This window comes from Myotis daubentonii, chromosome 4 (genome assembly GCF_963259705.1).
Source record: "Myotis daubentonii chromosome 4, mMyoDau2.1, whole genome shotgun sequence".
NCBI classification, from domain to species: domain Eukaryota; kingdom Metazoa; phylum Chordata; class Mammalia; order Chiroptera; family Vespertilionidae; genus Myotis; species Myotis daubentonii.
Genome location: NC_081843.1, coordinates 92,200,924 through 92,214,318, shown reverse-complemented (window position 1 = coordinate 92,214,318; position 13,395 = coordinate 92,200,924). Strand labels below are relative to the sequence as shown.

The window sequence follows — 13,395 nt, the reverse complement described above, 5'->3', positions numbered from 1 at the left end:
ATAAATAAGGGTTGTATTAGAAGACCTATGGGATACTCTTGCTAAGGTGGTAAAAAGGGAACATGGGAAATAACAGGAAGTCAACTCTTTGGAAATACTCTTTGGGATTAGGTAACATGGGCTACTTTCCAAGTTACAATCATCCTCTTCCAAGTCAAAGGTCTCTTCACATTCATTTAATTCAACCCTTTACCTGACCCATTGCCATGACTTTAACCATATTAGAGTCACTGCTTGATTACCTTCAGGAGCAGGAACCCACTACTTCCTAAGGCAGATTATGCAATTTTAGGCGGCTCTGCTTTGTAAGTGGTCCTTTCCCATATTAAACTAAAATCTAAGTGTTAAATGTTCTTATTCCAAGTGACCTTGTAAATGATCTAGTCCGCGGTTTTCAAGGCAATGTCCATAGCGGTACTTAAGATGTTTTTCAAATGCTTCAAGTTGGATTTCATTCATTGATTCATAAATAAATACATAAATTTCATGTAGAAAATCGATTATAGTCTCCATTATATTAGATTCAAAGAGATTTGCTAGCTCCCCTAAATTCAGTATAGAAGCAGAGTGTACCCTGGTCTCTCTGATTCAAAACCCAAAATCCTTTTCTTAATAATATATTGCTTCTTTAGTGTGTCCGCATACATAAAAGTGAGGAGGAGAGTGTATTAATAGAATCTAAAAGCTGTAGGAAAAAAATAGTTTCATTCCAGCCAGTCTTGTGATTACTCTGGCTCTTAGTTTTCCCTTCTTCAAAATAAGGATTACTACATTTTCTCCAAGCTCTGTTTCAGTTCTGGAAATTTCTATGATTATAAGGAAACATGTTCATTAATGAATGGTATTTACTATGGGGGACTGAAGTCATAGTAGAAGAAAAGAACTGCATCCCTTAGAAAGGATTGAATGAAAGCATGCATCATAAAGACAAACAGTTTAGAATCACGTTTGATTTTTACTTTCTTTAATTTTTTTTCTATACTAGTTACATTCAGACCAGGATAAAGGAGATGGATCACTTAAATATATCCTTTCAGGAGATGGAGCAGGAGATCTCTTCATTATCAATGAAAACACAGGGGATATACAAGCCACCAGAAGGTTAGACAGGGAAGAAAAACCTACTTACATCCTTCGAGCTCAAGCTGTAAACAAAAAGACAGGGATTCCTGTAGAGCCCGAGTCTGAATTCGTCATCAAGATCCATGATATCAACGACAACGAACCAATCTTCACCAAGGAGGTCTACACAGCCACCGTTCCAGAAATGTCTGACGTGGGTGAGTGGGACATGATCTCAACCAGGCAATGCTTCTCCTCCAGTTCATCAACTAAACAAAGAATCCTATGAGTGAAACTTACTGATTGAATAAATATAGATGCTAAATTCTAAAGTACCAATTTTAAACAATCTACTTATGTCCCTTTTGTAAGTACCCCCGTGCTTCCTAATATTATTCTAGTCTCACTTTATTATCCTTTTAAAGAAAACTGCATTTCCTCGAAAGATAAGGGTAGAGTGAGAATAGGAAAAAGAAAGAGAGCTATCTCATCTTCTTCTCCCACCCTAAGTTCCTGCTCTATTTTCTGAGCTGGAAAACAGCAGCCTTCTCTGTTTCTCTTAGCACTTACTGGCATTAAGGCTCCAAGTAAGAATCTCCCCAGTGGAAAACAAAAGCCTGTATTTACAGTCCAGACTAAAGAGTAATGACTGTTGCTTTAAGTGACTGTATATTTAAAGAAGAGACTCAAAGAAAACTTATTTTCAATCCATAAAAAAATATGCAAGGGATGTCTAAGGGAGATCTTTTACTAATTGGTGGAAATTAGTAAATTACATTAATATGGTAAATTAATATGTTGTGCACAATTCTACCAATTTTAAAGTTAATATTTGTGCATTTAATTTGCTTAGACTGGGAGAAGGTAAACAGAATTTCAACTAAGAAAAAAAATCCTACTGACATCATTCTTAGCCACATTAATATACTTCATGGGAGACAATGACAAATATTAAACTACTCATGTAAGGTTATTTTAATTTTCACTCAGTCTCAAATTCAGAAGAGCTGAATTACATAATAAAAATGTTTCTACAATTCTGAGTCATATATCACAGCTGTTTCAGTCCAAAGTTCCGAGACTTTAAAAATATTTAATCCATGGAAATGCTTGTAAAACATCTAAATTTTTCTCACGAAGAAGTTGCTCATCCCATTACTTAAAGCCACTTCGTTTTGTTCGAAAAAAAATCACAGATTATCACCAAGCAAAGAGGAGAATTAGAATTCTTTTTAAAGGGAAGATTTGTTAGGAAGAATATTTTTTCATTTGGTGGTAAAAGACAGAAAGAATTAATAAAGGATAGTCTTATCATCAATACCACCCAGGACAACCGTAACCAGACGTGCAAGTTGTCACTGAACAACTCTCAGGGTACCATTGACTTTTTTGTACAGAGAGATAATTTTTAATTGACTTTATTGGGGTGACATTGGATAATAAGATTATATAGGTTTCAGGAGTATAATTCTGTAATACATCATCTGTATATTGTATTGTGTGTTCACCACCCAAGTCAAATCTCCTTCCATCACCATTTATCCCCCTTTTACCCTCCTCTGCCTCCCCCTACCCTGTTTTCCCTCTGGTAATCACCGTACTGTTATTTGTCTATAAGGTTTGTGGGATAATCCTTTCACTTTTTCCATTTAGACCCCTTCCCCTCTCCCTTCTGACAGCTGTCAGTCTGTTCTCTGTATCTGTGAGTCTGTTTCTGTTTCATTTGAAGCCATTATAGAGTTAAATGTGTAGTACAAATATTTGGGAATGGCTAACAGAAACATATTTTGAGAAAGGGAGGCCTTTTTCTAATTTGCACACAGGCATGGGAATCTTAATATTTATCATTATCATAAATTAACATGTCATTATTCTGATATATAAAAGCATTTTAAAGAAATTAAATAAAGAAACAACAGCAGAATGTAAAAATGAACTCTGGTATCAAACAGACCTGAGTTTGAAGTTACCTCTACTAACAAACCGCAGTGTGGTTTAGGTAAATGACTTGATTTCTCTCACCCTCCAGTTTTATATCTCTAACAAATAAATAATAGATGTCAACTTCTAAGGTGAAGACAAAAAGAGAAAACAAGTGCACAGCCCCCAGTACAACATCGGGCTGCTCACAAGTGCTCAAAACGTCCAGAGAGTCGTATTCTAAAAGCTATTAAATTTGTATTGATGTCAAATAAGAACGTGTTTGTTGACTTCTGCTATTAGCTCTCACTCTAAAATCATGATGTTCTCATTCTCCCCAAGTCCCTCATTGAATTAAAAGGGTGTGTGTTCTATCTCAGGCACCAACGTGCTGCATCCAGAGCAGCCAACCTTAGCAGTGCAGCATATTTGTTCAATACATGTAGTTAGATAGTACCCACGCAATGGAAAAATGCTAGTATTCCCTAAATGTAGCTTCCCTGCCCTGTTCATAGACAGGAGAACCTTGGAGGTGTGCTTACTATTTATCTACCAGGAATTCTAAAAGTTGGCCACAAAAATGATCTTAATCAGAGGATCTTACCCTTTTTTGACGTCACAGACCCCTTTGCGATCAGATAAAAATCTATGGAACTTCAGTGAAATACACAATGCAAGCATATACATCACCATTTGCATGGAATTTTATGGACATTAAGGATACTTCAAAGGTTATTAGGCAACTCTGTTTCCTTAAAATAAGAGTGCTGATCTAAAACACCACAGTTTTCTTTGCACATTTAATTACGATCATTTTTGGGTATTACAGGTACCAGATGTGTATCCTCTGTTGTTTCAATTAATTCTTTATTTAATCCAAAACTACCTCGCTTAAGGTTCAAGGCCTTTCAATCTCTTAGAATTATCAGGTAGATTTGTTACTTAGGATGCTTTTATTTGCAAGTAACAGAAAACTCAATTCAAACTACTTTAAACAACATAAGTACTTACTGGTCACATTACTTAAGGCCAGAGATGAAGCAGGCTTTAGACATGGTTTGATTGGAGTTCTATTTTCCCTAAATTCTCTGTTCTGCTCAGCTTTGTTCTCAGGCTGCCATCTCTAATGTCACTAAATAGCGACTGCATTTTCAGGCTCCTCTTCAGCACATTCTAGTCCAGTAGAAATGACAGAATTTCCAGCAAAATCATGAGTGGCCCCCTGATTAGACAACTCCTAAACGAATCCCTATGGACAAAGTAATGCCAGATTTGGATTAACTAGGACCTGGATAACTTAAAAGAAGGGCCATAGCAAGAATCCAACCCAATCCCACCTTTGGAGATGGATTGCGATCAGTTCCATCCAAAGTCATGATCATTCCCATGCTTCCCTTTAACCTAATCCTTACAGTATTTATAAATGGCGATCACTTTCCTTCAGAGTAAGGGATCCAAGGCTTTTTAACCTAGCATATTATTGAAGTTCCCCACTGCCTTGCCATGATAGTTTTGGACAAAAGTAAGATCATGCTTTCTCTTATGTGTGCCAATCTGGGATCTGAAATGGGCCCTTACTATGTTTTCAATTCATGTTCTGTCATTACAGGCACAGTTGTTGTCCAAGTCACTGCCACCGATGCTGATGACCCAACGTATGGGAACAGTGCTAAAGTTGTCTACAGCATCCTGCAGGGGCAGCCCTATTTCTCAGTTGAATCAGAAACAGGTTAGAATTCTATTTTTATCTCCTTTTTACAATCTGTAATTTTAATTGACATGCTTGGTTAAGCTAGCATATTTTGTAATAAAAACAATCCACGTGATTGAATTTTTTTAGATTTGCCTGCCAAATACCAGTGATATATTTATAAACATAACACACAGATCCTTTTAATCAAGAAATATGACAATGGGTCTTTCATCCACTATTTTTATATATGGAATATTCAGAAACAATTACACATTTATTTTTTTTCTTCCAGTTTGGGATGAAGCTAAAAGATCAAGCCCTTCTGATAGCTATTTGGCTGTTTACAAATATTCCAATTCTTCTTTTTCTAGGTATTTGGTAGGTTTGCATTTCTCTACCATGCTCTGAAGCTAGATGTATCCATACGATTTATTTGGGCCAGTAAAATGTGGCGGTGATGTGAGTTACTTCCAAGTGGAGCTTTTGACCTGGTGTACACTCCAGCGTGTGCCCTTCCACTTGCCAGAGTGACCCCAGATGGGAGCCAATGCTGAGACGCTTCTCCAGCCCAGAAATCTGAGTATTATGATGAGTATAGTTACCTGCTGGCTGCTCAGAGCATGAGAAAACAAACTTCGATTGCATTAAGCCACTGAGATTTTGTTTTGTGTGTTGTTACCTCATTGTCTACCCCATCCAGACTGAGATAGCCCTAATAAAGTGGATTGCTTTAATGGGATTCTTTTTTCAACACCTCCTTTTTCTGCACTTTCTCCACAAAATAACGTTCTATCTTATAATGAATCATTTTAGTGAACATCATTTGTACTGTCTTTAAATTCTATACTTATTTTTGTTGTCATAATAGGAGTGGAGTTTCTTTGAAACATTTTTCAAGCTTCCATTATTCTTAGTAGAAATCAAAACCCTCCTAGGTTATTACATCCAGTTGGAAATCGATGGGTTAAGAGGGGCAATAAACTTGGAAAGAAGCCCAAGGAGAAAGAAAATGTCGAGTTTAAAAACAATGAAGATGAAAAAATTAGAATTATTCAACTTAAAGAACACAAGGCTAAGGTATTTAGATAGAAATACTGTTGTTTGGAGAACAGAAATAACAGCTCCACTTTCAATGAAGCCAGGACTGCAGGAATGAAGCTGACCTGTTTTCTGAGGTATTGTTAAAAACAAGAAAGATTTTTTTTTCTTTTCAGTTTCATGGCTGTTCCGCACTGGAATGTGCTACCAGAGAGAGTTAAAAGCCTTCTCCAGTGATTTTTGAAAGAATGTTGTTAATTTAAGCATGAACCCTACCTAAGAAATTAGGCAAACTTTCACAAGTTCTTCCAACTCATTATTTTATAACTACTTAACAATGAGGTAAACTTCACCTAACTTGAGAATCTTGGTCACTGCTGAGGCCAGCTGAACTAATGTTCACATCAGCTTTAGGCAATCTTAAAATCTTTTGGATCACACAATATGATTATGAAAAAACTGATGCTGGGGGTCGGGGGGAGTTAAACCATCGTTTCATGGTTTAGAAAATCCTGAGAGAACATTCATTATGGTGGGTAATTAGCCAATTCAGTAAAGTGAAACTCAGGAGACAGTTCATGTGTATGGCTTTCTTTTAACAATCGCCTCCTTATGCACCTAAATATATCAAGCAACTTCGGTGGTATACTATTGGGCCACACGCCAAGTTACACTTCACTGTGTCATCTTATAACACTTAATATTTATACTACTTACATTCTCCATGGTTGCAGGATTTGACTTATTCTTCTTGTATTGTAGGTGATTCTTTTAAATGCATCTCTCTTCCCTATGTGGTTTTCACTTCCTTCAGTATAAAGGCTACCTATAATCATTTTTATGTCACCGATGACATCTGCATAGTGCTGTGCATATTGTGGGTGAAAAATCTGTGTGTTTGCATAAATAAATGACTCCATAAAGTATTTTTAATATATTCCTTTCCACTTCTGAATTTCATATCCCATAGGTATCATCAAGACAGCTTTGTTCAACATGGATCGAGAAAACAAGGAGCAGTACCAAGTGGTGATTCAAGCCAAGGACATGGCCGGCCAGATGGGGGGATTATCTGGGACCACCACAGTGAACATCACACTGACCGATGTCAACGACAATCCTCCCCGGTTTCCCCAGAGTAGGAGCATTCGAATGATGACTTTCTTTGGGGCACTTTTGTAAAACTCTAAATTGAAGAATGATATTTATTTTCGATTGTTGCTATTAATTGTCAGAATTAATGAACTTAGTGAGAACTGACACTTTTATTAAGAATGAGTTGACAATGCTTACACTCAGTAGATGTGAGCATTTATGTTCCTGAATTGGAAATTAGCCGAGGATTTCTGATATGGCTGTCATTGCAAATGCAACATCATTGTTTCTTTTTTCCTTATTAAAGAGACAACCACAGACATAAATTTGCTTCCTCAGAACATACGCATTCAAGCATGCTGCTATTTGTTAGGAAAAATTTGACTTTATATTTTGTGAATTTAATCAGCCATGTAATCTCTTTTAAATCCTCACCAAGCCTCGTAAGAGGAGGGTTTATCATTTTACTGTTTCTAAAAATACATCTGTGGAAATAACTGTGCACTTAATCCATTTATACCCATAAATAGTTTTCCACATTATGGTTAATTGAGATCCCGAAAACCATCTCCAAAACTATTAACTCTCATGAATATGTAGGAAGGAAGAAGATGGAAAACCAGCCTTCACAAATGCCCACCTTGTATCCAGCAGAGCACTAGCACCTCAGTGGGTACTGGTTATAATGTAATTTTTCTCCCAGGAACAAAATTCCTTTCTGACTATGGTCTCCTCAGAAAATTACCTGACTCTTGTCTTCCAGGAGAAATCAGCTGCCCATTGTTAAACAGAAAACCCACGTACTCAATCATGGCATTTTAAAAAGCCAGTCCGCTAATAGGGGCTTCTTTATATAATGGAGATCCACATGGATCAACAGGAAATCTTTCTGTTTTCTTTACTCTTGTTCACTAATTAATCACAGTTAGCTAAATGCAAAAACAGAGTAGCTAAATAATTTCTGATTTAATGAGTAGGAGAAAAATTTTAGGAATCCTAAAATATCCCCCAGAAGCCTCAAGTAAAAATATCAGGATCACCCTAACAGGTTTGGCTCAGTGGAGAGAGCCTCGGACTGCAGACTGAAAGGTCCCAGGTTCAATTCCGGTCAAGGGCATGTACCTTGGTTGCCGGCACATCCCCAGCAGGAGGTGTGCAGGAGGAAGCTGATCGATGTTTCTCTCTCATTGATGTTTCTAACTCTCTATCCCTCCCTCTCGTCCTCCCTGTAAAAAATCAATAAAATACTTTTTTTAAAAAAAAATCAGGATCACCAACAACTTAACCCCAACAACCCCTTTTCCATATGGAAATGCCCTGGGAAAGGATAACAAAAGGACTGATGGGCACTTTGATGCCACCGGTACCTTATGTCATCCTCCTCTCTCCTTGGATAGCCTGTGATCATTAGTGAATAATGTACAGAGGCAAGAGAGGGGAGAATGAGAAAGGGGTAGGAGGCACCCCAAGTGGAAGCTGAATACACCAGAGAAAACTGTGGACTGTTATCATCTTACCAAGGATGAGCCCATTACTTAGTGGATTAATATTATTCAAGGACAATATTCTAGGTGTGTCATAGTCCAATTTCCTTTTCAAAACAATTTGCATGAATGCTTGGCAAAATGTATTGGATGAGAGAATACATTTGTTTGACTTTTGGGGCCTTAGTGCATGATGGCCTAGCAGATCTAGACTGAAATTCACATATAATTCCTTAAACCAATTTTGCAACATGAGAACATAAACCATCTAAGTGCCTGTCTATGAAGTATGGGTTTTGAATTAGGAATACAAATTCAAGAATGGGTAAAATCTATGCATAGAAAAAATAATATAAACAAAACTTAAACGAAAAATTTAGTCAAAAGAAAAAAATGATGAGCTTGATCTCTCAGTGTATTGATCTGAATGCCTAACTGCGACTAGACCAGTTCCATGTTTGAGTAAATGTCTGCTAGGATACATTCTCTAAATTGCTATAATTTACTTTCACCTTCAGTTATTATTAGCAATGACAGCAAGAACTCTTAAAAAAACACACACACAAAAAAAAAACCTAGCCCTAGTAATTGGCTTAGAGTCACAGTTCAGGTTAAATTCTTTCCACTTTTTCTGCTGGGTTACATTCACAGGAGGCTTGGAAATGTGCAGCCGCCCCTAACAGCTCAGTCTTTCTCACAATCACACCATAGACTTGGGAGCCTATGTACAGAACGAGAAAAGTGTTCTCCATTTGCAAAGAGACAGGGATGGAACAAAAGAAATATTCTTAACCACCATGAAAGTAAAGATGGAGAGGTATAGGGCACCATTCATTATTTTAAGAAAAGCACAAATCAGCCTGCATCCACAGTGATGCCTGAAAGAACTGTCGGGAAATGGGTTCGTTTCTATTCTGATAGCGTACACTTAGTCTGCGTCTGACTTATATTTTTCTGGTGATTAATAGGTACATACCAGTTTACCACCCCTGAGTCTTCTCCACCGGGTACATCAATTGGCAGGATCAAAGCCACCGACGCCGACGTGGGAGAAAATGCTGCGATTCAGTACAGCATTACCGAGGGGGAGGGGCTGGACATGTTTGATGTCATCACTGACCAGGACACCCAGGAAGGGATTATCACTGTCAAAAAGGTAATGCCAGTGGGTAAATTCCCTACAACTGAATGCATTTACGTTTCTCTGCGCCCCAAGTAACTGGGGGCAATCGCATCTCACATGAACATTCCTCTGGGTTTTCCTTTCACTAATCAGGTTTCTAAAACACCAAGTCTAAGTACGTTGAGATCTCTTTGGTTGGCCTTTAGGGGTCCTCAATAATCTGATGGATTCATTCATTTATACTTTCAATAAATTTTATGAAGGGCCTCCTAAAGAAGTAGATAATCTAAATAAATGATACACAAAAAAAGTATCTAAAATAAATAATAGAAATGAACCAATATGTGAAAAAACAGTGGCAGACACTGTTCTAGATACATAAGGTTTAATGGTCCATTTAACAGGCTGGTCTCTGCTCTCATGGAACTTCTAGTATAGGGAGAAAAGAGGCAAGGAAGCAAATAAATAAATAAAATGTGCATGACTCTGATTTCTGATACATGCTTTGAAGAAAAGGAATACAAGCAATGGTAACAATGAACTTCATTAGATTGAGAGGAGATATAAAGACCACAAACATAAATTAAGTAACACAAATTTCCTATGCGCTCTTTAGCTTCTCTCTGGAACGCAATAATAAATCTTGTATATTCTGAATTCCTGTTTGTCCCCTATGTATTTATTCACCATTTATCCCTGCATCATTTGTCTAGTACTACAGAGTACTATACAGAAGTGTGACAAAAATTAAAACCCATAACCTTTTGCTTTGAAGCTAAAAATAATATTAATTCTGGTTATTTATTTTACTGATTTCTCTTTCATCAATGTCTTCTCTCTCCTTTAGCACACTGTTATATGTGCAGGCATAATGAAGTATAGGGAAAGGTAAATAACAAGAACATGTTTTCTTCTTAAGCTTTGGAGTACAGGTCTTAATAACTGGAAACACAATAAAGCATGTTTAAGTGACACTCAGACCAATGTTGTACACTATAATATAATTAGGAAGCCCATTAGTGCCCATTAACCTTTTTAATTTTTCTGGTGCCTTATCAGATTCAAACTGAAATTTTGCCTAGCCGACTAAATCACATTCTCGAACGTCTTGATTAATTGTGTTCCTAGTGAGCCTTGTCATATTATTATCCAAAACCAAAAGTCAGCAAGAAGCATTCGGGTTCACTGTGTCTCCAGAAGCAGAGAGGCTTTTCCTAAAGACCTCTGACAACACTGATCATTACTTTCTTTGGCAAGTAATTAGCCCAATGCCCTTATCAAGATAACACTTGGAATATGTTATCGCCTCATGCAACAAGAAAAAAGAAAAAAAAACACCACCATTTTTAATCTATTTTATCTGAATGAGGAATAGGGAATCATGATACAAGCCTGTGGTTCTCAATTCTGGCTGCACATTAGAATCACTAGGGCAGATGTGTAATAGTATAAATTCCCATTCCACACACACCCCACACCCCAGACATTTCGGTTTAATGATCAAGGGTGGGGCCCAGATATTGGCAAATTTTAAACACTCATTTGGTGTTTGGTTAAAGTTAGATGTGACAACCCCTGACCTAGAATAATCTAGCACATATTCACCAAATTGTCCCTGGTATGGCTCCCTCTAGTCACATAGAAGGATTTATTTTAAAGGGTGACTAACATACTCCTGCTTCCAGGTCCCCTTTCCTGACCATTGCACCTTGCACCCTGCTCCCACTTTCATCAGGACTGTGAGCCCTGTGAACTCCCATGGCTTTAGCCCAGCATCACACTGTGTGGTGACGTCTCTAAGCAATATGATCCCCTTCATTCATCAGTGATTTTCACACAAAAAATAGTTCATATCTTGCCTTTCTGTGTTTTGGCTGCTTTAAATATGTCCTTTTCCCTCTCCCTCCCACCCAAGCTGCTAGACTTTGAAAAGAAGAAAGTGTACACCCTCAAAGTGGAAGCCTCCAACCCGCACGTTGAACCCCGCTTTCTCTACCTGGGTCCATTCAAAGACTCAGCCACGGTGAGAATTATGGTGGAAGATGTAGATGAGCCGCCCGTCTTCAGCAAACTAGCCTACACCTTGCAAATAAGAGAAGACGCTCAGATAAACACGGCAATAGGCTCGGTCACAGCCCAAGACCCAGATGCTGCCCGGAACCCTGTCAGGTAAGAGCACTTATGAGACACATTTTTCATAAGGTTCAGTGGATTTATAGTCAAATATGTCTGCAAGTTGGAAAAGATGAATCCTTTTTATCCAAGTTGACAGTAGTATCTTCTTGAAAAACTATTCTAAACAGCACCTTTCATCTCCTTACTCCACATAAATATTATTTTATCAGCAGCATAACTTTAAAAACAAAATTGGGGGGCATAAAATGAGCTATAAGGAGCTCCTACATTAAAGTGGTATAAGGCAACACCCCCGAATGGCCTGGGATTTTTTTTTAAGATCTTACATTTGCTACAGAGTAGTGTGGAGAAAGCATTGTAAAAGTGTTTTTTCAAGTGTGGAAGACCTATTGTGTAACACTTTGAGACAGAATTCTGCTCCATTTGGATGCATAATTTTTTTCCTTCTGCAGAAGTGGATAAGAATGAGAACCATTTCATGATATATGTCTGTGAAATCCTGGGGAAATGAATAGAGCTGAATCCAATTTATACTGTGTAAGCTCTATTTTCCCTGTACTTCCTTTACACCTTAGTTGTAGACCATGTTTCAAGAAAAGCCTCATTGTTCTTTGAGACATTGATGCTTCTGGATTCTGGACCCTTAGCATGAAAGCGTGGAAGTAAACCAACCTCCAGCCTTTACCCAGTAGCTTAGTTGACTACATGAGGAAAGTGCTATACCAGAATATCACTGTGTAAATGATTCCCCATAAAGAAAGCGAGCAGACTGAGAAGCTAGAGGACGTCTTGCCAGTGTGTCCCCGAATAAATCCTAGTCAGGGCACCTGCCATGTGCCAGGCATGTTCGAGGCATCAGGGAAACAGAATGATACCAAGTCCCGATCTCATGGAGCTTACATTCTAACTGGGGCAGAGAGAAATAAGCAACCGCTAAATATTGTCGTATGTCAGGTAAAAATAAATTGTGAGCAGTAAAATAAGACAGTATGGAGACAACAGGTATACGGGAAACTATTTTAGATAGTGTGATCAGGCTTGGCCTCGGTAGGAAATAATTTGAGTAAATACTTGAATGAAATGAAGGGATGAACCATGCTGATATCTAGGGGAAGAACATTCCAAGAAGAGAAAAAAGCAAGGGTAAGGTCTGCATGCTGGGCCCGCAGAAGGAATCGCAAGGAGGCCTATGAAGAGGGAAGAGTGTGAGTGAAGCTGAGAGTGATCGGAATGGGGCCACCGGAGGTTGGATGGCTGGTGGAGGCCTACAGGGTTTGTAACCCCAGTAAAGGCTGGATTTTATTCTGATTGAGGTAAGAAGCCATTGGAGAGCTTTGAGTTGAAGCGTTACCTAATCCAAAAGAACTTTTTAAAAGGATCACACTGGCTGGGCAGGGAAAATACTGTTGCAGATAAGAGTTTGAGACTCTAAGGCAGTCATTTTCTAACTTTATTGCCTTTGAACCCTTTGTTTACATGAAACCTGTGGCAAGTCCCAAATCTAAAACACAAAAATGCCTGGCTTACTTTCAGAGAATAATTTTAAATCCTGTTGTTTCATCGTTCTACTGGAATATCTAGACTCCTTGAATTGGACTGTGGTCAACCCAAAGTAGCCACATGAGAGCTCCATGGACCAAGTTCTCCTCCATTTACATTAGGGTTATTAATAAGGAAAATGAATGATGGCTTTCACCTTATAACACAAATAATTTTAAGTACTTTAACAACTATTCTCTCACTTGGAGTTTGGTCTAACTGTGTGAGGAAAAAACCTTAGCAAGTCAATGTTGAGACCAATTTAAAAGTGCTAATACTGAGGTTGACAAATACGAGCATCGCTT

At 38.0% G+C, this 13,395-nt stretch overlaps 1 protein-coding gene across 2 annotated transcripts in view; it reads left to right on the top strand.

Moving 5' to 3' along the window:
• CDH6 (cadherin 6) overlaps positions 1-13,395 on the top strand; it is a 130,965-nt gene that overhangs the window by 101,835 nt on the left and 15,735 nt on the right. For both annotated transcript variants that reach the window (XM_059694739.1, XM_059694738.1), the window contains exons 3-7: positions 986-1,280; positions 4,592-4,711; positions 6,684-6,851; positions 9,261-9,448; positions 11,331-11,584. In XM_059694739.1, the coding sequence (XP_059550722.1) occupies positions 986-1,280; positions 4,592-4,711; positions 6,684-6,851; positions 9,261-9,448; positions 11,331-11,584 (1,025 nt within the window). The remainder of the gene's footprint in view (positions 1-985; positions 1,281-4,591; positions 4,712-6,683; positions 6,852-9,260; positions 9,449-11,330; positions 11,585-13,395) is intronic.